General features: G+C 34.9%; 3 protein-coding genes across 3 annotated transcripts; 2 read left to right on the top strand and 1 right to left on the bottom strand.

Annotated features, from left to right (window-relative positions):
* Positions 1–5511: 5511 nt before the first annotated feature.
* LOC114762193 (phytosulfokine receptor 2) lies at positions 5512–10127 on the top strand. The gene has a single exon (XM_028951651.1). It carries the CDS (start codon positions 6707–6709, stop codon positions 9863–9865), a length of 3159 nt encoding a protein of 1052 aa, XP_028807484.1. The 5' UTR covers positions 5512–6706; the 3' UTR covers positions 9866–10127.
* An 8020-nt stretch (positions 10128–18147) lies between these two features.
* LOC114762197 (squamosa promoter-binding-like protein 3) lies at positions 18148–19766 on the top strand. The gene is made up of 2 exons (XM_028951656.1): positions 18148–18591; positions 19085–19766. Exons 1-2 carry the CDS (start codon positions 18248–18250, stop codon positions 19311–19313), a joined length of 573 nt encoding a protein of 190 aa, XP_028807489.1. The 5' UTR covers positions 18148–18247; the 3' UTR covers positions 19314–19766.
* A 520-nt stretch (positions 19767–20286) lies between these two features.
* Positions 20287–24269, bottom strand: LOC114762195 (probable protein phosphatase 2C 39). Its single transcript, XM_028951653.1, has 5 exons — positions 24062–24269; positions 22003–22245; positions 21150–21426; positions 20859–21010; positions 20287–20718 (listed from the first exon to the last, which is right to left on the bottom strand). The coding sequence occupies exons 1-5, from the start codon at positions 24092–24094 to the stop codon at positions 20581–20583; spliced, it is 843 nt and encodes a 280-aa protein (XP_028807486.1). The 5' UTR covers positions 24095–24269; the 3' UTR covers positions 20287–20580.
* Positions 24270–26051: the final 1782 nt, after the last annotated feature.

Here is a 26051-nt window from a genome sequence, read left to right as displayed (position 1 = left end):
TTTATAGTGTGAAAATATAATAACAAGCCGATAAAAAAAAGGATAAAATGGGATGTGAACCAACTTCGATTAGGCTGTGTCCCAAATTGTGAAGTGTGATGATGAGCTCCTAAAAAACTGTGATCTCTGAGACAAGTTGACTGCTTTCCGCATTGCCTTTACGTGAGATATTCAAAGTCTTATTTATTATATTCACATTTTGCATGCATACCATATTCCAATCCAATTTTGCCTCGTCTTCTCTATTATTCTCACATTAATGTTAGTCCTCACTGATTTGTGCCTAATCTGTAATCTCTTATCTAAATTTGTCAACTACCCTCAAATTGTTTTAGGAAGTATTTGGATGGAATCAAAACTATAATTTTAAAAGTATTTTTACGGTATACGAAATAAATATATAGGAGAATTTATCTTGATCATAGGAAAAGTGTTTTTCAGAAGTATTTCTGATGCTACCCAAACACCTTTTTAAAAATACTTTTGTGACTATTCTCACAATAAAGTTAGTGCTCACTTATTTGTGACTAGTCAAGCCTGTCTTTTTACTACTCCTATGGTCTTTAATGTAAAACATGTTTAACTATATTTAAGTATGTTAAGAAAGTCAAGTAAATTAGTTAATTATATGAAATATGATATGTTTTTTCTAAAACATCATAATCATCTTTCTTAATATCTTTCATCTCTTTCCTACTTGATTATGGTTGAGAGAGTATCAACAAAGATTATTTAATAAAAATTTATAAATATAAGAAATAAGTCTTACATTTAGGACCAAGATTAAGTTAATAATTAGGGCATATATGAATATATATATATATATATTCGTTTTAAATGTCCTCCATGCTGTTTAGGTATTTTCTGCATGTTACGTTAATTTATATTTGAAGTCTGATGTAAACTATGTTTTAATTAAATAATCCGAAATACCTTAACCACATAGTATCGGAATTTATGGAAGCCTCGCATTTCGAAAATAGAAGCAAAAGTACAATTAATCCTGCATGTGCAGTGCAAGTTGATGCATGTGTAGTAGTTAACATTAATTGTGCATTTCGATGCATATATATATATATATATATATATATGCAAGTTGGTTCTTCCTCAGTCATGAGACATGAAACTAACGTACATATGCGGATCCCTATGACTAAATTTGAGCGACATATAAACTAATTACTAATATAATACATAGTACTATTTGTCTTTCAACCTTTAATCACATGCATATCAACAGATCCATTTTATTACTTGTTATTATTATCATTATTATTATTATTGTTATGTACAAACAAGTGAAATTTAAAACATTTGTAGTTCTTGTTGGTAAAAAAAATAAGGTTAATACAAACTTTAGTGTCCAAGTTTTAATCTTAAATTTTTTTTATTTATAATATTTTTTCTATAATCTAATAAAAAATTAGACCATGTTATCTAACTTATAATTTAAAATTAGAGGGGATTAAAATAAAAATGAGGGCAAACTTAAAAAATAAAAAATTATATTAATCTAAAAAAAATATTTTAAGTTCCAGATCTCATGGTGAACGTGAGGAGAGGAGGGGTGGATGCGTGTGATGCCATTAAGGACACTACCACATAAAATTGCATTTATTGTCCCGAGTTTTTTAGGAATACAGTACAAGTTTTTTAATTAATAATTAATACAACCATATGATATCAAATACTATGTTATTATGAAATATTATGGTATTAGATTTGAGTTTTATCATATATTAAATTATACTTTTCTGATCCTAAATATAAGACTCTTTTTGTAGTATAAATTACACTATAAAAAATGTCTTATATTTAGAACCGGAGGAGTATTTTTCTTTCTTACCTCACACACACATACTGGTCACATTTTTCTTTCTTGAGGATTTAAGATCGCAAATTCATATGAGAAACAACTTTAATTTAAGAAATGTCCTCAGTGTAATTATTTGGGTTACAAAGTCTTGATAACATTTAAAGCAGCAACAAAAATGTAGAAGGGTTTAATTAGAATTGCTTATTATATTAAGTGTTTATCAATACGTTCATCTGAGCCAATTTTTTGGTTGTTGCAAACTTACTTATTTTGTATTTTATAAATCACAATAAAAAAATAATTTTGAAGAATCCCAGTGCCATTCTGAATAAGCACTAACTCAACTATAGCTTATGCTAGTTTACCCGATGGTTGAGTTTTTTTTTTTTTTACTTGATTTAAGGCACGTGCAACTATCTGTTCAAAAACTAAGGAAATGTGATTAAATTATTAAATTTGTTTGAAAATAAAAACTTTCTAAATCTGGTCACATCAAATAAGGCAAATAACATGAATCATACATAAGAAGTCATAGAAATTATAATTAATGAGATTTTAAATTTTAAACAGAGAAAATTTTACAAAAATATAATTAATAACTTAATTGTTAGTAACTTATAATAAGGATTGATGTTTCGATGATCATACAGATCAAGGAGGGCCGCTTAGGAAAGCCGCGTCACCATTAGACTTAAATTAGTCGGATGCTAACGGATATGAGTGGGTTTAATTAAAAAAATTTAATTAAAGTGTGTTGTAATTAAAAGAGTATGGCTTAATGTATACTTATTCCGATCTTATTTATAAGTTTGAAATTTAGAAAGAGATATGATTGATTATATAAGTTTTAATTTTTTTTATTTTTTTCATTATTTATTTTATCTTATTTGTTATATTCTCTCTTATCACATTTTTCAACAATTCTTTTTCATAATGTTTTTCCTTTATTATATTTTTAATTAATTTTAATTAATAATCCGTGAATTAGTAATTGGAGTTGATAATTACCAGTATTGATGAATGAAAGGAATCATAATTGGGGGGGGGGGGAGTTGACCCGACAAGGGAGAGAGAAAGAGAGGCTGATCAAATAAACACAGCTTCTTCAACCCGTGACGTTCGCCTACCGTACCGCCGCTCTCCTTTTCACCTACTCTGTTTCAGCGCGTCCTCTTTCACTTCTCCGTTCTCCTCGTACCTCCCACTCCCCGTTAGGTATCAAGATAAAAACTAGATAATGATTTTAAAAGTGTTTTTATGGTATACGAAGTAAATATGTAGAGGAGTCTGTTTCGTTTTGTAAAAAAATATTTTTCAGAAACACTTTTCTATCGTGCCAAACACCCCCTAAATTAAGCTTATTTTTTTTAAAAAAAAAAAATCATTTACAATTACTTAATAGTAGTTCGTTGCTACCATGAAGCCATGAGCTATAAAGTATCAAGGTTCACTTTCTGTGAACAAGTAATTGTAGAAGTGGTCTACTTTTTTCTTTTTTTAAAACAAATGTCTTCGTGCTGGATTCATAACTCTTAACCTTCGTGATGCGGTTTTAAGATCTCTACTATCAATCTTTAACAAATACTATTGGCATGACATTTTATCTTTTGTATCTGATTTCTTTTCTTATTATTATGTTCAACGATGTTTCCTTACCCTCTTTTCTTAGTTGTTTAAAGTAATTTATCTGTTCATTATCTTATTGTAAATTTTAAACATTTCATTTTTTTAACATATCGTTTTGTCTTCCTTTCAAAAAAATTATTGCTAATTCATTAAAAAGTTAGAGTGACTGATATTTTAAAATAAAACCAAAACTTGAAGTCACTCAAACTATAGTAGATGAATGACATATAATGTGATGGATGTTTCCTAAGAAAAATGGCAGATTATAAATTATGAACAATACAACTTTCAGGATTCATTATTAACAAAATAGGTCCATATTACTTTCATAAAGTAACTTAACATATGTTGTTTAAAAAAAAAACAGGATATATTTCCAGTATAATATTTTTAACTAATTTGTATAATTTAAAAAATATTTAAGATGATCACTTTGTAATCAATATGTAGAGAATTTATGACATTCTTTGTAAAAATACTCATAGTATTTAATAATTAAAATTTATGCAAAGATAAAAAGATTCCGATAAAGAAGAGTATTATGAAACAAAACGTAAATGTGCCTCCAACACTCTAATCTTTTTTTTTAAGTGCATCCAACACCTAGTTATTTTTATTGTGTTCTTCTTTTCAATGCATCTAACATTCTGATATTATTTTTTTAGTTATATCAACACCCAAATCTTTGCTAGATGCATTGAAAATAAAATTAGGATGCTAGATGCACTAAAAAATATGATCAGGATATTGTATCTTTGTATGCACTATTAACAAGATTAGAGTGCTAAATTGCATTTGAAAAGAAATATTAGAGTGTTAAATGCACATTTACCCTTTTTTTTATAATAATATTTTTATTGGGATTTTTTTACGTCTGTATAAATTTTGATTATTAAATAGTATGAGCATTTTTAAAGAATGTCACAAATTCTCTACATATTAATTACAAAATAAAAATCTTAGATATTTTTTAAAATTACACAAATTAGTTAGAACAAATAATGCAAAAAAGAAAAAAGACTTATATTTAGAATTAAATAAAACTTTTAAATATACTTATATTTAGGGGGTGTTTGGGTAAGAACAAAACCATGATTTCAGAAGTGTTTTTACGGTATACGAAATAAATACGTGCAGGAATTTATCTCGATTTACGAAAAAATACTTCTGAAAAGTGATTCTGAGTGTTTCCAAACACCCCCTTAATCAAACAAAAAATCAATACTATTTTAACTATAAAAATTAAAAAGCACTTTGGTAGAGTCAAATGATAGCGCGAGCAATTGAGTGTTAAATGCACATTTACCCTTTTTTTATAATAATATTTTTTGTTGGGATTTTTTTACGTCTGTATAAATTTTGATTATTAAATAGTATGAGCATTTTTAAAGAATGTCACAAATTCTCTACATATTAATTACAAAATAAAAATCTTAGATATTTTTTAAAATTACACAAATTAGTTAGAACAAATAATGCAAAAAAGAAAAAGACTTATATTTAGAATTAAATAAACTTTTAAATATACTTATATTTAGGGGGTGTTTAGGTAAGAATAAAATCATAGTTTCAGAAGTGTTTTTACAGTATAACGAAATAAATATGTACAAAAATTTATCTCGATTTATAGAAAATACTTCTAAAAAGTGATTCTGGGTGTTTCCAAACACTCCCTTAATCAAACAAAAATCAATACTATTTTAACTATAAAAATTAAAAAGCACTTTGGTAGAGTCAAATGATAGCGCGAGCAATTGAGACAAAGACCCATTTGTAATCATAGCTGTGCCACGTGTGCAAAGCACGCGCGTAATGAAAGCGTGGGGCTTGGAAACCTCTTTTTCTCCTCGTTTTACCGCACTTACCGAATCTGTTGAACCTCTTAACCCCATCGCCCCTCTTTATTCCAAAGAGAGAGAAAGAAGGCAGACAAATGCAGGTGCCGAGCATTGACGCTCAGACACACACATAGACATAGAGAGAGAAAGAGCGGGGGGGAGAGAGAGAAGATGGCCATGTGGGCTCTCTTTCAAGTCAGCATGTGAAGGAGCAGGCAGCCTCGCAGGCATTTATCCACTGTGAACAGGAAAGAAAGCAATCCAAGCGGTAGAGAAAAATACTTATAGTGCTCAAGTCAGCTCTCTTCCCTTCGTTCTCGTTTCAACCTTCAAACCTCTCTCTCTCTCTCTCTACTTACTACTACGACCCAACCAAATAAAAAATTAGATTCTCAGGAAAGAGAAAGAACTTTCCTTTTCTGTCTCGCACTGTGCTACTGCCTACTAGTGCTCTCTCTCTCTTGCACTATTTCTTTGATTTGAAATATCTGCTCCCCTTGTCTCTCTCTCCTCTAGATTCTACCCTCGTCTGTGTTTGGTTTGAAAATCAGAGAGAAGACAGCTATTACGTTTGAAAAAAAAAATTTACTCACTGTAGCGCAGGGAAAAGACCATAGAGAAGAAAAGATCGCCTGGTTTGGAAACCAAGGGATACCCTTTGACGAAAGTTTTTTTCCTGCTGAAGTTAGGTTCGCAGGGCCTTGTCATGTACCCGTACTCCATCTTTCTTTATTCTTCTTTGTCAACTCCCTTAGCGCATAAGTTCAACTTCTGTCTCCTTAAGTAGCCAAAAGATTTGTTTTTTTATGGAAGGGTTTTTTTGGTAGTTATGTTGTGATCTAGTGGGATTTAATTTTCATTCAATAATCTGTGTGGTTCTTGTTTTAAGTTTTTGGCTTTTGTCCCGTCAATTTTTAGTTTATGGATTCTTGATTTTCGGTCAAGGATCTTAATTGCAGGTGGGGACGAGGGAAGATCACCAGTTCTACCTGTATAATTGATTGTTGTTTCCTTTACCTTTTTTTTTTTTTTTTGGGGCTCCTTCATGGCCACTGTTGTTCGCTTCACCCGCAAGCTGCTCTTGGATGGTCCTTTTTGTGCTTTCTTAGGCGTCTGGGGGCAGGGGATATAAGTTTCTTCATTTGCGCTTCTTATCTCTTTCTTCAAGGGCTTGTTTGTGAGTGTGCGTTCAGATTGAGTAGTGTTTTTTTCCCATTGTCTCGATCTCTCCTCTGGGGATTTGATTTTCCACTTGGGGATTGGTGACATCCTTTGTTTATTTGTAATTTGTTCTTCTTCCCTTGCGATTTCAAGCTCCTTCTTTGTAGTTCTGAAAAGCATTGAGATTCTCATGACGCTAGCTTCTTCTTCGCCGATGGGAGCTTAGCCCTGCCTTGACTTCAGCTTGAGGATATTATTTGGTTTCATGATGGTGGTACCGAGACATTTCTTGATGAGTTTTCTCCAATGGGGGCTCTTGGCCTGCTTTCTTTGCTTATCTCTGGGTCTGAAAACCTCAACCCAATCCTGTGACTCTCGTGATGTGTTGGCTCTGAGGCAATTTGCTGGCAGCCTCACTAATGGGTCTATTATCGCATCATGGTCCACTGATATTGATTGCTGCAATTGGGTTGGAGTGGTCTGTGATAATTTGACTGATGAGACAACTGGTAATAGAGTGACCAAGTTGATTCTGCCTCAAATGGGTCTCAAAGGGGTAATTTCTACTTCTCTAGCGCAATTGGACCACTTAATTGTGCTGGATCTTTCGTTCAATCATCTCCAAGGTGCGTTGCCCTCAGAATTCTCCAAGTTGAAGCTGCTGAAATATCTGGATTTGAGCCATAATATGCTGTCAGGACCTGTTGCTGAAGCTCTTTCCGGCTTGCAGTCCATTCGGACACTGAACATTTCCAGCAATTCAATTAGTGGAAACCTCTCTGAGCTTGGGGAATTTCCTTATCTCGTTGCATTCAACATAAGCAACAATTCATTCAACGGTCAGTTCAATTCTCAAATTTGCAGTTCCTCTAAGGGGCTTCGCGTCCTTGATATATCTGCCAATCGCTTTGCTGGTGGTCTCGAAGGCTTGGGCAAATGTAACACATCTCTTCATGAGTTGCATTTGGATAATAATTTATTTTCAGGCCCTCTTCCGGATTCTCTGTACTCACTGTCAGCCTTGGAGCAACTCTCGGCGTCTGTGAACAATTTCTCTGGTCAGTTAAGCACGCAACTAAGTAAGCTCTCTAGCCTAAAGTCCATAGTAATTTCTGGCAACCAGTTTTCTGGGGTACTCCCAAATGTGTTTGGGAATTTGTCAGATTTAGAACAATTGGCAGCGCACTCCAATTTATTTTCTGGGTCATTGCCATCTAGCTTGGCTTTATGCTCAAAGCTTCGTGTGCTTGATCTTCGGAACAATTCTCTGGCGGGTGGAATTGATCTTGATTTTACTGGGTTGTCTAAACTCTGTAACCTTGATCTTGCGTCTAATCATTTTACTGGCCCTCTTCCAAACTCCTTGTCATATTGCCGTGAACTGAAAGTTTTGAGCCTTGCTAAGAATGGGTTGACAGGCTCAATTCCTGAAAACTATGCAAACCTTTCATCGCTGTTCTTTTTGTCTTTGTCAAACAACAGCTTAGAGAACTTATCTGGGGCCCTGTCTGTGCTGCAGCATTGTAAAAACCTCACTACAGTTATCCTCACAAAGAATTTCCATGGTGAGGAAATACCAAAAAGTATTTTGGGATTTGAGAGCCTAATGGTTTTAGCTCTGGGAAATTGTGGTCTCAAAGGCCAAGTACCTGCTTGGCTTTTGAATTGCAGCAAATTAGCAGTCCTTGATTTGTCTTGGAACCGTTTGGAAGGCAATATCCCTTCTTGGATTGGTAGGATGGACAATTTATTCTACCTGGATTTCTCAAACAATTCTTTCGTTGGAGAAATGCCAAAAAGTTTGACACAGTTGAAGGGTCTTGTATCCACAAATTGCACTAGGCCAAATCTGTCTGCATCAGCCGGTGTTCCTCTCTATGTCAAGAGAAACAAGAGTGCTAATGGGCTGCAATATAACCAGGCTTCAAGTTTCCCCCCTTCATTATTATTGAGCAATAACAGATTGAGTGGAGTGATATGGCCAGAAATTGGGCAACTCAAAGCACTGCATGTTTTGGATTTAAGCAGGAATGAAATCTCTGATACAATTCCTAGCAGCATTTCAGAGATGGAGAACTTGGAAACATTAGATCTGTCATATAATGATCTCTATGGAATGATCCCTCCATCGTTTAACAAGCTTACATTCTTGTCAAAGTTCAGCGTGGCATATAATCACTTGCAGGGACAAATTCCATCCGGGGGACAGTTTCTAAGCTTTCCTAGTACAAGTTTTGATGGCAACCCGGGACTTTGTGGTGGAATAATTTCTCAATGCAAAACCAACAATATGGGATGGAGGCCCAATATGCCTGCTGGTTCTTCCAGCAGATTTGGTAGAAACAATGTCCTTGGTATAACAATCAGTATAGGGGTAGGGCTTGCCCTGCTTCTTGCCATTGTTCTTCTGAAAGTATCAAAAAGGGATGAAGAGAAGCAGGTTGAAAACTTTGATGAGGAATTGGGTCGGCCCCCCAGGTTATCTGAAGGACTTGTTTCTTCAAAATTGGTTCTTTTTCAGAATTCAGATTGCAAGGATCTCACAGTTGCGGATTTGTTGAAATCCACAAACAATTTTAACCAAGCAAACATTATTGGTTGTGGTGGGTTTGGTCTCGTTTACAAGGCAAATCTTCCAAATGGCACAAAAGCTGCAGTCAAGAGACTTTCTGGTGACTGTGGTCAGATGGAGCGTGAATTCCAAGCTGAAGTAGAGGCCCTTTCCAGAGCTCAGCACAAGAACCTTGTTTCTCTAAAAGGTTATTGCCGGCATGGCAATGTCAGATTGTTAATCTATTCCTACTTGGAGAATGGAAGTCTGGATTACTGGCTGCATGAGTGCGTGGATGAAAAATCAGCTTTGAAATGGGATGTGAGACTCAAGATTGCAAAAGGTGCTGCTCATGGATTAGCTTACTTGCATAAGGGGTGCGAGCCATTCATAGTTCATCGGGATGTCAAATCTAGCAATATACTTCTGGATGATAAATTTGAAGCTCATTTGGCTGATTTTGGCCTTTCAAGACTACTTCAGCCTTATGACACCCATGTTACAACAGACTTAGTGGGTACATTGGGATATATTCCGCCAGAGTATAGTCAGACATTGACAGCAACCTTCAGGGGTGATGTCTATAGCTTCGGTGTTGTTCTTCTCGAACTTCTTACTGGTAGAAGGCCGGTAGAAGTCATCAAAGGTAAAAACTGCAGGAACCTGGTGTCTTGGGTGTTTCAGATGAAATCAGAAAACAAGGAGCAAGAAATTTTCGACCCAGCCATTTGGGACAAGGATAATGAGAAGCAGCTCTTGGAGGTACTGGCCATTGCTTGTAGATGTTTGGACCAGGAACCAAGGCAAAGACCCTGTATTGAAGAAGTTGTTTCATCGCTCGATCGTGTAGGGGCTGATGGTTTGCAGCAGTGATTATGAGTTCTTACATACGTGACAGCTAGCTATCTGGATTTTGGTTGTTCTCTGACTGCCAACATTTATAGCAAGTTTGTTGTATGGGGGTTCGGCGTTCTTTGGTTTTTTTTTTCCTGGTCCTTTTCTCACACTATACTGATACGTGTACTCTGTAAAAAAGGCTAATTTTGGCCACCAGATGTTCCTGCAAATAAGAATTATAGAGGATCTGCATTTTCTTCCCATTAACTGAGTTGTAAAATTGTGAGTTTCAATATCACAAATCGTGCAAGTCATCTAACTGTTCTTTCCTTGCATTTGTACATGCATGCAACAGATGGTGAATGTGACAAAAATTGCTCTTTCCTGCTGTGTTGTTCCTAATAACCTTTATTTCTGTTCCACTGGACCTGAACACGATTCATTTACAGTAATATCTGTTCCGCATAGCGATGGCATCCAAATACCTTTAAAAAAATCCATAGTGGGTATTAGACTATCTTATCAAAGTCTGAGGTTATAATTAAACTGATATATATTGGTTGTTGTGGCTCAATGGGACAGCTACTTTGTCACCAAAATTGATCTAAAGATTATCTCTCCACCCACCAAAAAAATAAGGACTGACAATACATAGTGGTTCAAAGGGGTAGTTGACAAAACAGATAGAGATTCAAAAACCCAAATGGGATCAGACCACTGGAAGAGTCTCGGCAAGATTTTGAAAGAAATAAGTGGAATCTGCACTTTAGAATCAACCAATTGGCTGAAGAAAATACCATCTCAGTATATTGTGTGTGTGTGTGTGTGTATTGCTGATGCGAAGTCCCACTTGGTAACAGTATATTACTTGGGATGATCCTTTTTTCCGCATGGTTGAAACTCCTCTTGTGCTTTTACTTTAAGAGGCAAGTACTGGCGCGGAACTCACAAAGTGGCCTTTCTCTTTTTATAAAAAGAAGCTAATCTGTGTGGTTCAGAGGCACGGAAGTTTCCTATCAGAAAAAGGCTTTGAACAAACATTAAAATCCTCATGAAACCAACCATAAAGTTCCAATCGGACAGTTAAGGATACACTCAAATATTGGTGTGGATTCTGTCCCAGTGAGTTTGTTGTCTATCTAGTGCTGGAGGCAAACATTTCAAAGGTGTTTTCTCCACTGCCGTTTCCTTTTTTTTTTTTTTTTTTTAATGTTTTGAGTTAAAAGGACAAACACTAATAGCTAGAGGTTATAAGCGATAGTGAACCCGCAACCTCTTACTTACAAAGAAAAATCAATACCACTGGGCTACAGGACCTTTGACTTTCAATTTTATTTTTAATTACAATATTCTGATTGCAGATACAATAATTAAAACTTAATTAAAAAATGCAGCTAACAATATGTTAAGGTTAGCAGATCATTTTAATATCTTAGATTATAGGTACTCTCAATAAATGTTGCGGCCTTGATCAATTCTGTAGTCCAAATTGAAACGGACCAAACTTCTCACAATGTGTGGCTTAGTGTTTATCTTTGTTTCCTTTCATATTGTAATATAATAAGACATGTTTTTTTAGGTAATAAAAAGTAACTTATTTTTAGAGTTATATTGAATTTTATACTTAATTTGAATACACTCGAGTGAGATTATATGTGTATAAAAATTTTAACAACTTTAGGATTATAAGACGTGTTTTAAAAATTTATTTGGGAGAAGATTCTTCATAATATAACTTGATGAATGGTGCTGCCATTATTATATTTAAATAAAATATTTTATAATCATGTAATCATACATTCAGTAGATAGAATGGATGAGATTAAATAGAGTATCTAGAATAATTTTCCTTATTTATAGTCATCTTCTTTTTAGTTTTTTAAATTAATATATGATCAACGTAATCAACCTATCAACTCACCATCCACATCAATATCAATTAATATTCAATATAAAACATAATTGCATAAGGACCGACCCAGCATGCAATTATTATTCTCGTAATTAGTCAAAATCATTAACTTAGCTAATTAATTCAGTGATTTCATTATGACACATTTTTAATAGTATATGGTAAAGAAAGATAGTGTGAAATTGCCTAATGCGTTTCCCATTACAAATTGAGTGGCAATTTCACTTTTTTCCCCCCCTTGTTCTTCATGAGATAGCGACCTATAAGCTATAATACTTATAATAAAAGGAGATAAATTTGGAGATTATTAAACAAAACAAAAACGGTAATGCAGGTCAATGTCATGATCCAGAAATTAAGGTTCAAAATTTTCAAACTTTTGATAATAGTAAAAAATTCAAACACAAAATATAAATGCTTGGAACGCGGTCTCCTCTTCTTTACGTCTCTTTGGAAAACACTGGGCTATGGGAGAAAGTATTCACCCAATATTCAAATCTTTTTAAAAAATTTGAGACTTAGACAGATAACCATAACATCCATTCATACTCTTTTTTTTTTTTTCAAATTGATAAGATGACGAAAAGAATTATATAACGGTAACAGTTTATCCTGTGAATTTTGTAAATTTTGAAGAAAATTGCATGAATTAGTGTTTTTCAGAGTAATTTTAAGATATACGAAGTAAGGATGTGAGGAAAATTTTATCTTAGTTTATGAAAACACTTGTTTTATTATAAGGCTTTTCAAATTCTTCGATATAGACTTATTATCTCCCCTTCTTTTCTTTTCTTTTCTTTTATTTTTTTTTTGGTAACAACTCTTTTTCTCTTTTTTATTTTTAATGGTTCAAGCATTTATTGGGTGGGAGTTTTGTGGCCTCTCACTAATTTATTGGGCCTACCACCATTTTTAACAGTTTGCCAAATGGGCCATTCTGATCCAAAACAACAATGCATCCTAATTTCAACTTATGTGAAGTGATTCGACAGCGTATGCATCGATTCTATTTTCTTATGCGCACAAAACTTTTGCCTTCTATAATTTTTTTTTCACAAGAAAATCAAACTTCATTAAAATGTAAAACGACTTGGCACATTAAAACCCTCCTATAAAACGTCAGAGAGCCTAAATGAGAATAGGTATTCGAACACTAATGTGTACATTTTTTTGAGAACTGGCTCTTTTTAAGATCCAATTGTTAGCGTAAGTTAAATGTTTGATGATTGTTTTGTGATAACCAACAGCGTTTGATCGTTACTACACATATGCATCGGTATTTCTATTTTCTTTCTTCTTGTGGTGGTTGTTGTAAATGAAGCTACGCGGTGCAAGAGGCAAGAGTGTGTCCAAAATCCATAAAGGAAGGTGTTCCGATCAACTCTCGCCGATTAATTAAACTCCCCCCCCCCCCCCTCTCTCAACATCAGTTATATCCACAACCATACATGGTGACAGCGCAGAGAGAGATATATAAACGCCGTACCAAACCAAATCGACAATCATTATTATTATTATTGCAGTAACGTTATAATGTTCACAAACAACATCCTCAGTATCTCCAAATTCCCTCTTCATGTCTTGTCCCTGCGCTCTTCTGCTTGCCAGTTTTCGCTAAACCCTACCTCTTTCTTCTCCGCAGCTTTCCAACATCGTCCCCAGGTCGTGTACATACAAACATACATACATACATATATATATATATATCACAGTGGTTTTTGCATGCATACAATGCAGGGCGGTGGAGAAGGAGGTGGTGGTGGCCGGTGGGGGTTTGGCGAGAGAGGAAATGTACGAAGTGAAGCAAGAGGAGATGGCTATGACGAATGATGCAGCAAGAGAAGGCCCCATAAGAGCTGTGGAAGCTTCTGACATGGAGGCCATGCATGACGGCTGGAAAGAAACTCAGCGAACTGCTAACTGGGTTCATCACAATATTAATACTAAGAAGGATGACCTCAACAACAAAGGCTCAAACAATAACTATTGAACCACATTATATAGTTGCACAAGAATCTAACAAGGGTTTGTTTCAATGTCATAATTAACAATGAATGGCTCCACTTAATTATTAAAAGTGTCTCAGTTCAGCACAAGGAGCCCAAAGGCTTTGATTAATTTCCTTTCTACGTGTTGCTCTAATTTCTTGTTCAGATATCTCATTTGGTTTCGGTTCAAGTTAAGTTGGATCAAATTGATTAATCTTTTTTGGATATGTTTTTTTTTTTTCATCTAATTAAACCAAATCCCAGCTTGGCACGAAGAGATATTGAACTTTGGTCACCCACCAACACCATTACTGCCAGTTATATTCTAATTTTTTTGGGGGGCCGGGGGGACATGAGGAGCTGGAGATTATGTTTGTAAACACAGCATTAAATTCTCTTTTTTGGCGAATTTTTCTCACAATAAAATGGTATAAATATCTATTTTAAATTTTTTTAAAACAGGTTTGTATCATATCTCAAACAAGTATTTTTACCAACTATCCATTTTCCTTAATATGCATGTTTCCCCTTTTACCTCGAGAAATAATTGAACGTTTCTGTAATTTTTGATACATTCTTTATAATTGAAGTTAGAATAGTGGGTTCTTCAATTTTCACTCATAAATTTATGCTTCATGATTATATTGTATGTGCTAATGATTACCACCTATTGTTAGTGAACATGAATGTACAAGAGTTGTTGTCATTGAAACTTATAATACTCTCCCCAATCCATACTATACGATCCCTCTTCACGACAAAATCGTATGTAACTTGTCTGAAATTTATTTCATAAACATCATATATTTCTTAATGAAATAAATAGCCTCTTAACTTACTCATTGTATTCTATTTAATAAATTTTATCATGAATAATTTTAAGAATTTAATAGCATTAATTAATTTTAATAATTTTTTTATCCTATGTAAAGTCACTCAATAAAACTCGTAAGAAGTAAATACAAGAGCAAATATATATAAATATATATTCCGGGAAGTTCACGAAAATGTTAAGGATATATTGTCACATATTTTAAACATAACACTATACACTAGATGCAAGAAGAAATATTTTTCCTCAAACAACTACTACACACACACACACACACACATCAAGAGATATTTCTTTTGAACAATTCATTAATTTCTCTGTTTTTGCCCTTTATATCTTCTTGCAATGAACGAAGCACACGTCTCCTATACTACTAACTTTAATCAAATCCACAAGCATCTCTTTAAATCAATGGCTTGTTTGTTCATGCTCTCCGAACTAGAAATCAACTGATCCAAGCGGAGCGTTTTGAATGAAAAATCTCCACTTGACGTCAGGATATATAGTGATTCCAAGACAACCCAAAAGAAAAAAAATAAAAGTCAATTACGAACCTAGTAGAACCATGTCAAAATTTCCATAGAATCAGATACCTTAGTCAATTATTTTATCACCCACCCACAAATCCTCCTCGTATAAAGTTACAGCAAATCAAAACAAGTTTGTGACAGAAGACTCAAAGGTACCTACCTTCATATACATCATTGTACGAAGAAGAAGTGTGGCGTGAAAACAAGTCCTCGGTTTTCTTTCCTTTCTTTTAAGTTTCTTTCAGGAGGCCTAATGGAAGTGTCCTTGGGACAAACAACAAAATACCATATGCTCTTAGCATGAACATGACTTTAATTAATTCCTCTGATCTTATCAATCATTCAACAATCTAGCTGTCTTCACAAAGACACATGGAAGCAGAAGAAGAGGAAGAAGAAGAATCCGCTCGAGATAGCACTACAATTTGAGGCTTGCCTTTAATTCTTGCTTTTGTCCATTCACAATAAGAATTTGCTCACAACTGTCCTACACAAACGAGGGCCTTTTCCATCTTCACTTCTCTCTTTCTCTCTCTGTGTCCACCTTAACGCGTCCCAGTCATGCATGTACCTTTGTGGGGTTGCAGGGCTTTATTGTCGTGGTGGATACACCTGCAATTGCATAACAAGTCACTGCTGAGAGAGAAGAATATAATCGAAAGAGCGAAAGCAGGGGACCGTAACACAACTCAACGTCTCAACGAGTGTGACAGGGTTGATTTTGTGGCGTTGAAGTTTTTGTGTGGTGTGATATTCTGATTCTTGTAGTGGACAAGAAAGAATAACACAATTATTATTATCATGACTGATGAATTGATACACAATACTCTATATCATGTATTACTGTTTCATATACTTCACATCAGTACAATTTGAAAGGATGTTTGATGTAGTAATAGTGAGCCTCCAAATCAAACTTTATATATATAGACAAGTGCTTTGAAGCTTTAAAGGCTTTCGAGGATTATTGCGGTGAAAAACCATACAAATATGGCCTAACATTCAAGCATGTTCATGAGTTTATGAAGCACCTAAGTCCCACGTTAAAGAATATGGAATATTTTCTGAGATATTTAAGGAGATTGATTCTTAGCTAGTTTTTTTGGCTTCAGGAATACTACAAATAATAATTGTTTAGAGCTTTTGATTGACGGTTCCTCACATGACTTCAACTATCCGTCAGGTTTCAACTAAAGCATTTCCATACTTAAAGAAGGCATTACCTGACGAAGAGTTTTCCTGGAAGATGCCAAGAGGTGCTTGAACCTGTCTTTGGAAATTTTCAAATCAGTAAAAAAGCACAGAACGTGAGCGATGTCCCACAAATGGGTGAAAGTGAGAACAAGCTAGCAGTCTAATAATAAAGCACAGATGTGAACATCAAATCCTCAGATCTTTTCCCATTAATAAGTGTTTGAACCCACCTGCTTTTGTCTTCCATATCCAGATACCTTCCATATGGTGAAAGCTCACATCAAGTACTTAGTACTATGGCATCTTATGAATGGTGCTAGCGTGCTTGGTCATGTCAGTGTAAAACATCATTTTCTTTGTGGCCCTGCTAGTTCAGTACTACTGTTGTAACATACATACAAAGCGTCACGGTTCAGAATTTTTGTTTTGGTTTTGAAGAATATGGCATGATTATCACCTTGATACCCACAAAGATTTAAAAGTTAAAATACATCTGAGGACGCAAAAAAAGAATTAATTTTCAAAATCGAAAGTTTGCATCAAATTTTACGGTATTTATTACAAGTTTTAAGAAAGTTATGATCAACTGCAACTCTTTGTAATTTGATAACAATTTTATTTGTTAGCAGTGATAGCTTTTTAAAAGATGTTCTTTAATAAAAATTTAGGCCTTGAAAGAATGTTTTTATCCTGATGTTAAGTTGGTGTAATTGTCAATTTGGTACCCTGATTTTTTTCGTTCTGCTGTAAAATAGTTCAAAGTTTGCATTTGTTTCAACGTCATGAAATATCTGATTTAAAGGCTGTTTGTTGCCATCTTCCATTTTCAGAGCAATGAAATTATTTTTAAGGGGATGAACAAAATCATACTCTAAGGTACTAAACTGAAACAAAAATGGGCTTTTGTCCAAAAACTTAAAGCTAATGATTGAAAAATTTGGTAAAGACATCCGTACAACGGGGAGACGGTAGAGGAAAATAGAGCACGATTCAAATTTTGAAGGGCAAGGGGGAAGCTAGAAATAACAAGGAAAAGAGAAACAGTTTGATATACTGTACATTTAACTTGAAAAGGCTTCCAAGTAAAACTTGTTATGTCTCTCTCATCTTCCTAACCTCTCTCAGTACGCTGAGCTCTTCATATAGACTTTAAGTAAAAATGCAGTACATCAGTACCTTCCACCCTTTCCATCTCAGTTGAATGCTTAACCCACAAAATTGTAGTGAGAGTACTGGAAAAGAGACCAGGACTGAAATGTCTACCATTTACCCTATACATGTAAATAAATAGTGGCAGTGAATAATTTCCTGGTAAAGTTCTTGTGGTGATTCTGCAAAAGTTTGAAGGATGCCATGAAATTTTTGGTAAATATGGTTTTGAAGACATGGATTCATTATGCACTGCTTGTAATGTGGTCTGCTTATCATAAAGCATAAAAACAAACAAGGCAGAATTTCCCTTTTTCATGTATAATTCCTTCAGCACCAATAGTTAAGCTTTTGAATTGACATGTAAGTGTATCTGAGGGCACTGTCACTTTCAACACACCTTTCATACAAAATCAATCCCCACTTCCCACTTACTGCAAGAATTGGGATCTAAACTTTTTGTTACCTTTCCATAACAGACAAAACCTATTGCATAAAGACAAGGCTTTGATGAAGTTCTTCATGCATTTGCTATCTAATTCTCTAATAAAAATGTTTTTTGAAAAATAAAAATAAAAAAGTTTTGTCTACCAATAATCCTCCTCTATGCATATTCCCACACTATTAATAAAAAGCACACACTTGACAAAATGGAACCTGTGGTCCACCCTCTCTCCCCTTTTCCTCCTTATAAACTCCCTCATCACTTCCTAGCTTCCCAAATGGCGTGTTCCATTCAGTGTACTTGTTCCCACCACTTTCTTCACCTACATTAACACCACCTTAGTGTAAGATCTCACAATAGAAGCCAAGATGGAGAGGAAGAAAACTTTAGTTGAGAAGGTAAGGAGGGATAACAACATAGTTGAAGAAGAAGAAGTAGAGGATGAGATAGAAGAGGAAGAAGAAAGCGGTGGTGGAGGTGATGGCGGAGTTGTAGAAGAGCAGAAGAGGAAAGGTTTCATGGGAAGTGGAAGAAGAGGGTCAAGTGGATGTGGCGGAGTTTCTCCACCTTCCTGTCAGGCAGAGAGGTGTGGAGCTGATCTGAGTGATGCAAAGCGGTACCATCGCCGCCATAGGGTGTGTGAGTTCCACTCCAAGGCACCAGTTGTCATGGTTGCAGGACTGAGGCAGAGGTTTTGCCAGCAATGTAGCAGGTGCTTAATCTCTTCGTCAACTAGAGCTTCATCCCTATGTTTGAAATTTCACTACAGATTATAAAGATTGATTTTTCCTCTACTATGATATGATATACATTTGTTTCATTCCTTCTTAAGTATTCTGGTTTTTGTGAAGCACAGGAAGGAATAATAGCATTTATATAAACAAGCTAATAGAGATCGGATGGTATCCTCCTGCACCGTGGATATAGGAAAATTAAGTGAAATGGATAGAAATTTTGATCACTTTAGTTCGCCTAATATTATAAGCCATAAAAGGCTGGTTCCTGCTTACCATTTCTAGCAATTGAGAATCAATGTCCTGTGCTTTAAACATGATCGTAACCTTGTCTAAGAACTTGAACTTCTTTGCCTAAGCCATTTTCACTTTACTTTTCTCATGAACCCCAGGGAGAATAAATTCCAAATAAATGTTCAATGTTCTGCTTCTGTGTGTTTACCTTAATAGGAACCTATCATGACTCTGCAGGTTCCACGACTTGGGGGAATTTGATGAAGCCAAGAGAAGCTGCCGAAGGCGCTTGGCTGGGCACAATGAACGTCGCCGCAAAAGCACTGGTGAGATTTACAACGAGAGCTGCAACCGTGGCAAAGGTCACCACACAAAGGAGAGCCATTGCAGACATGCTGATGATAGAGGAAGGGTTCAAATGAGCGTTTCTGGGAGTTCTGGCTACAAATCTTTTCACATAAAATAAAGCCTTAGCTATATAAGAGGCTCTCTCTCTTCTGTCATCCTCCAGTTTCTTATGTTCCAAGGCATACACCGAATATTTGCATGTTATCAGAATAAGCCAAAGAGAGTAAATCATTGTCCAGAGAGGGTGACTTCTACGAGTTTAGTTATTAGTTATTAGTAATTAGTACGTGACTTAGGCAGAATAAGTATAAAAGAACGATCCGTTGTCTAGAGTGTGACTTTTGCGAGTTTTATTAGTACGTGAATCAGGCTTTTTGCCAGGAGCTCTCTGTTTATGTGCGTTTCTTCTGTTTCTGTGTGCCTTAGCTAAGTGTCCTGTGAGAGCACCTTAAATGGAGTCCTTGTCTTGGACTTGCATGGGCAAAGAGGATTCCCTCTATCAATTATTTTCATACCTATTGTATGTTCTATTCTATGTTATGAGAATAAACTGTCCAAAAGGGAGTTATTAGCGCGGTTGGTCAAGAAAAATATTATCTCTTCTTACGTTAACCTCCAACAACACTCACAAGCACACTTTAATTGCAATATCAAAAAAACCAAAAAAAAAAAAAAATACAAAAGGAAAAGCAGAAACTACCTCATATGAAAATAGAAAATAACATGTGTTTGATACTCGGACTGCATACTTTGAGCTCCTTTATATTCATTTTATTTTGTTGGTTATAGAGATAACTCTCCATCAACTTTGACTCGCTTCACCTCTAAATAACAAGTTGCAGAAACTCAAAAGGCAAGAAGCGTGCCCTCCTAAACATGCTCTTCGGTAAATGCTTTCGGAACCGATGGGCTAAGGCCCTTGCAAGGGTTATTCATAGAATAAAGCATGTTCTTCAGTAAATGCTTTTTATTCAGGAATGATTTCCGAAAAGTTTGGTATCTTACCATCCTTAATTTCGTTTAATAAAGCATCAAGGCACAGCATTCCCAGATTTCCCCTCCTTTTTCCCCAACAAAAAGGCACACAAACATACACAAACGAAGATGACTTGTATTTCATATGAAAAATGTGTCTGTAAGATCTCCTAACCCGAGCAAACATCCTTGAATTATACATTAACACGTTTGTTTTGTCTATCATATTAAACAACAGGTCACTTCCCCAGATTTTTTGCAAGAAAGCAGGCACGACATCACGTTCACCCCTTAAAGGACTCAAGCATAGCACCTGGCGCACATCAAGCTTTCCAAACAACAAACTGTTATACACTACTTCCAAGTCTGCACACCTTATTGCAAATATGATGAGTTCTTGCGAGTTGCGATCATTGAAACTTCAAGACAATACAGGAGATATCATCTGAGCTCTTCCTGTTAAGTGCCTCTTCAGTAAGAAGTTTTGCTGCTGATCGAGCATCCTTTACATCCTTGATAGTATCAACTGCTTCTTGATTTGACATTACCTAGGATAGATGTGATAAATTAAGTGTGAGCAGCAGATAAGTATGCAAGTGAATCCAGCTATATATAGATAGATAGATAGATAATGCAACAAAGCATCTGTGAGGTGCATCATGATTTGGTGTCATTTATTAAATCTGACCTTCCATAATCCATCACTGGCTAGTATAACAAACTCAGCATCATCTATAATCTCCTCTGCTACATGTGGTTCTGAACTAAGGTGATTCTTCAAGCTTTTGTCACCAAATGCCCTGGACACTGCCAACTGCCCATCCACGCGTGGAACATCCCCTAAATTAATCACTAATCAGAAAGACATCTATGCTATAATCATAAGCCCATCACACTACAGCCACCATAAAAGGATGAGCCAGAGCAGTATTCTAACGAGAATGGAGCAGAATGATCACAACGTCTAAAACCTGCTTACCTGGGAAGTTTGAGACAAAACCACCTCTATTTTCGATCTGCTCTCTTTCAGTGCTTGGCTCATGATCCACTGATAGCTGTTTGGCCACACCATTCCTGGATAGAACAGCCCTTGAATCCCCAACATTAGCAATTACCAGCTTTTGACAATCAATCAATATCGCCGTGACTGCGGTGGAGCCCCCCGGCCCCAATTCAAATGCTTTCTCTAGAATGGCTGAATCAGTTATACGATATGCTCTCCTGATGGCTTTTCCAGTTTCTGTCCAGAAGTCAGGCTACAGGGGAAGATGAATAAGGGGAAAAGTGTTATTGGAAAATATCATGTTCCAAAACCATTGTCAATCCTAAGTAAAAGCAAACAGAAGGACAAAATAATTGACAACACAGACCCAAAAACTGGAAGGGTTTGATACAACTTACAAGTGTACATTGAAACATAATTTACAAAACAAATAGAGCCCACTTGTCAAATACAACATGATACGGTGCACTTTGAAAACTGTATAATGAGAGCACAAATTTGAGTATATATATATTGAACAATTTAATAGGAAAAAAAATATAACAATATTAAAAAAAATTGTTTTGAATAATATAACACTATAAATTTTAGTTCAAAATAAATATCACTCGTCATCTTTATATCATTCAAATTTTCTATTAGCTCTTGAAGCCGACCAAAAAAAACCAACACTCATATCGAACACGTCAGAATATGAAATGCACACATCATTTCAAATATGTGCCCGATATGAGCGTGTCAACTATTATGAAGCATCAGAGCAACATGGTGCACAAATAAATACCCAATGGATGCAACTCATAATTTAAGCAACGGGATCCTTCAGTACCTCTTTTAAGATATTTTCAAATAAATGACACTGTAAGTAGTCAGCCACGTCATGACCCATGTGGCCATCGAATATTGCAAACAAACCCAATTCATGATCATCAACTTGCTTAAATTTTGCAACGAGATAATCTTCCATAGCATGAGCTGATTTTCCCTTTACCAAGTGAAAGCCATGACTTATCTGCTTTGACATCTTGCTCTTTCCTTTCCCTGAATCAGGATCTGACAATCCAACTTTTTCCTGCAAGAAACATACGTTTGTCAAAGGCTCACTACATGAGAATACTTGGTACAATCTAAGAAGCACAGATACTTAACAAATACATCTATTTGACACAAGGCAACTCTTCGAATTACAGATATACACTTCATATTTTGTCTATATACGTTCTTCCAAGAGCAAAATTGTAAACGATTTACAATATCACAACCAAAACAGAGTGATAAACTCTCAAATCTTTTATTTCTAGGAGTACAAACATCACAGTCAATGAATGAATGAATGTAGATAGATGCTACCCCAAGTTAAGACCAAAAAAAGGAGAAAAATATTGTTGTTTAGGATTTGGATTTAAGAGAAAACCGTCCAAAGTTTTGTTAACTAGGTTGTTGTCGTCTTTCCCGCGTCCGTATGCACCTTATCAGCAAGTTCAATTTGCTGCTGCATGATGGGTGACTCTTATAATAATTCCCGATGCATTTTCCCAATAACAGGATATAGCATCAAAACTCTTATTTGAGGGGGCGTCCCCCGGGGGTGGTTTTAGACAGTCACTAAGTGCAGTAGTGTACGGTGTATCCACTATATTAATTCTTTATTGCGATAAAAAAACATCTGGAATATTACTCAATTATGCATCTTGTGGATGGTAGTTTGCTTTTAATTCAGAATCTAGTCCTTCCAAATTGGTCATTTGTTTGTCCATTAATCCATCAGCAAATCGTCATAGTAAACTCCAATTTTCTAAAGAATCATCCAATCCAATGCTCTTCCACTAGGCCTATACCAAACTAACAATAAACTGAACAATTCATTACTCATCTCATCAGCATTGTTTCACTTTTCGGTACCAGTCAAATCACGAATTTGAGGCATCCATAAGATGCTACAGTTAAAGGCCAAACGATCTCTAGAATTCAACATCACTAGAGTGATTGGCTTTGCAGCTGGATAAGTCATAACTGACACAGAGGATATCAAGGTGCGGAGACAATTCATTCACATGAATGCTATAAATGAGCTTTACTGATCATTCTATGTTTCTATGGTTAACAAAGGAAAGAAACCGAGTTTTCAACCCGTGATCCAACCTGCTTTGCTCTTACAGGAACAAGGAAGCATTGCAATAAATTCCATAGATTGTTGGCCACAAGAAGTAGATATTTTCCGACCATTAACCAAACCAACGGCTATAAATGAAGCAAAAGAATCCAAATGCCAACCGACCGAAAGAAACTATTTAAAACAGGACGATTTAGTACATACAACATGAAACCTGTTGTAACTAAAATCAATTATGGATAGAATGCCCCGTTAATCAGTAATGCCAGGTATCAGCTGGGTTCTAGAAGAGAGCACACCCCAACATCTTGGTTTTGTCTTATCGCGAACATTTGCATATTAGGGATGAAACACGATGGAAAGACAAAGCATGATGAATCGTCATTCAATCACAGTGATATATCATTCTTTACAGACCCAAGCAAGTTCAAAATTTTGAACATTTAAGCTCAGAAACGTAGAAGGAGGCCATCGTGTCGATAGTCACCAATGAAAGAGAAGGCACGCATATATGAACGCATTGATACAATTGGAGCTCAAACCACCCATCAATCATATCCAACATCTTCAATTGATCATAGAAAGAACACCAACAACACAGGAAGATCTAGAACATTCACCCATCACAGAATAGAGGAAGCAAATTGCACTAGAAGCAAAGCTATGAAAAGATGCAAAATGCGATGAAATCATTCAAATAAGTCATTACCCAAAAGAAATTCAGTCAAAAGGGTCATGATTGAAGACATGAAAAAGGAAAGTGGGGGAGCCATACCTTTATTTTATGAAGAATCTCTTTGCCAGTCATGGCGGGAAGGCCTGGGGTGTATATATAGGACAGAAGGAGGTATGAATAGAGGCGATGTGCAGACCGAGGCGAAGATAGAGACAAAATCGAAGGAAGAGTAGGCGAAAGAGAGGGGCGAGGGAACAAGGGAGAGACGAGTGTGCAGAATTGAAGCTGACGAATATTGTTTGGTTGACACGACCAAACTTTCCCTCTTTGTCTCTCTTTCTCATTTTTCAATCCCAACAAAGAATCACACCCGTTCGCGCCATGACACGTCATTACTCCCTTCCTTGATTATAGTCCCCCCGGGTCCCTCTCTTTTCCCTATTTTTATTTGGATGATTAACTTCTTTTCAATTTTATTAAATTACTTTCTACTTTTTGGGAGAATCACAAGAAAAAATCATGAAAATAGAAAAATTATAAATAAAGATCCTTTACGACAACAATAGAGAAAAATTTTTATAAATGAGTCTCTATATATAATTTTTTAATTTTTAGGATTTTTTTTACTATTTTTTTTTTCCAAATAATCTATCCTTAAGTTCGACTTAATTTTTGACTTGGTCTTTCAAATTTAACCTTTATTAATCAAACTTTTAAAATTTTATAACCGTACACAACTACAATAATTTAATAATTTACCAATCAATCAATATTCTTATGTTCCAAATACCTCGAAAACTTGCCAGATAATTAATTTTCAAGTTTGACAAGTTTCTTTTAGTTTGCCAAGCTATGCTTCACGAAGTGCGTCTAAATGCCATGAGGCCAAGGGGCGTTTGACTTAAAGAATGTATTAGCTCCGATCCTAATTATAAAAGTTAGTTAACTAATTTAAGAGGATTAAAAAAATAAGTTAAGTTAGTTATTTATAGTAAATATGTGTTGTCTTTCCTAAAATATCCTTGCTAATCAAGTGTGTTGGTTAGAATTATTATTATTAAAATGATTACTTTAGGAAAAAAGACATAAATATTAGAGATAAAGTGAATTGAGGTCTTATATTTAGAACCAAAATAAAAATCAAACGAGGTTTTATATTTAGAACTGGAGGTAGTATTTGATAATGAAATTTTTAGATATAACATTAATTAAAAATTCCCATTTGATAACTTTTTTTAATAGTTCTTCGTATTTCTTTGATTCTTTATGTGACGCAATTGAGCCCAATCAACTCTTCTTTATGAATTTTTGTTTAAAAGTATAACTACATATCCATATATGTGAAGGATGATTCCAATTTTCAACACTTAAAAAATACATTTAAAGTAAAACCACTTAACTTTAGATAGAGCAACAACAAAAATTAGAAACTTATTGGGGGAAAAAAGGAAATTTATAAAGGTTATAGTTTTGACTTTTGATTTTGAGTTTATAACAAATATAAAGGTTGCAAATAGAATCTAATGCGTTGGATCTGACTCAGACCCGATTTTAAGTCTCTTGATCTTTTCATTCCTTGCCAAATTTTCTGCGCCGATCATGATATTTTTTAATATTATAGATTGGAATTTTATAATAAAATAAATTAATTTTTATTGAATAAGTTTTTAATTTTAAAAAATTTAAATAAATCAAATACAAAACTCCTAACATAGAATTTGCCCTTTAATTTCTTTATATTATTGAGAATAATGTCAAAAATAGAATGTCATTTAAATATCAATATCTTCCATATAAGTCTTCAAAATTTTTGTTTCATCAAGAATTTTTTAAAATATTTTTTTATACAAAAAAGTTTATGTGAGTTAGTGCACGATTCACTACAGCCAAGACATGTTTCAGATCTAGAGAGTGCTAATAGATATTGTTATAGATTGTTTATCAATAAAATTCTCATATTAACAGTAGGATTCAAACTCATGACGTAAAGAATTATGAGTTTACTTCTTAAACATTAGACCAATTCTTTGATGCGTTGCTGTTTTATACCTGTCGCTTGCGCTTTGAAATCCAACAATATGAATTAAGC

Source organism: Neltuma alba, unplaced genomic scaffold (assembly GCF_004799145.2).
Source record: "Neltuma alba isolate B1F8T4 unplaced genomic scaffold, ASM479914v2 tig00011198_pilon, whole genome shotgun sequence".
NCBI lineage: Eukaryota > Viridiplantae > Streptophyta > Magnoliopsida > Fabales > Fabaceae > Neltuma > Neltuma alba.
This window is presented reverse-complemented; position numbering and strand designations above follow the sequence as displayed.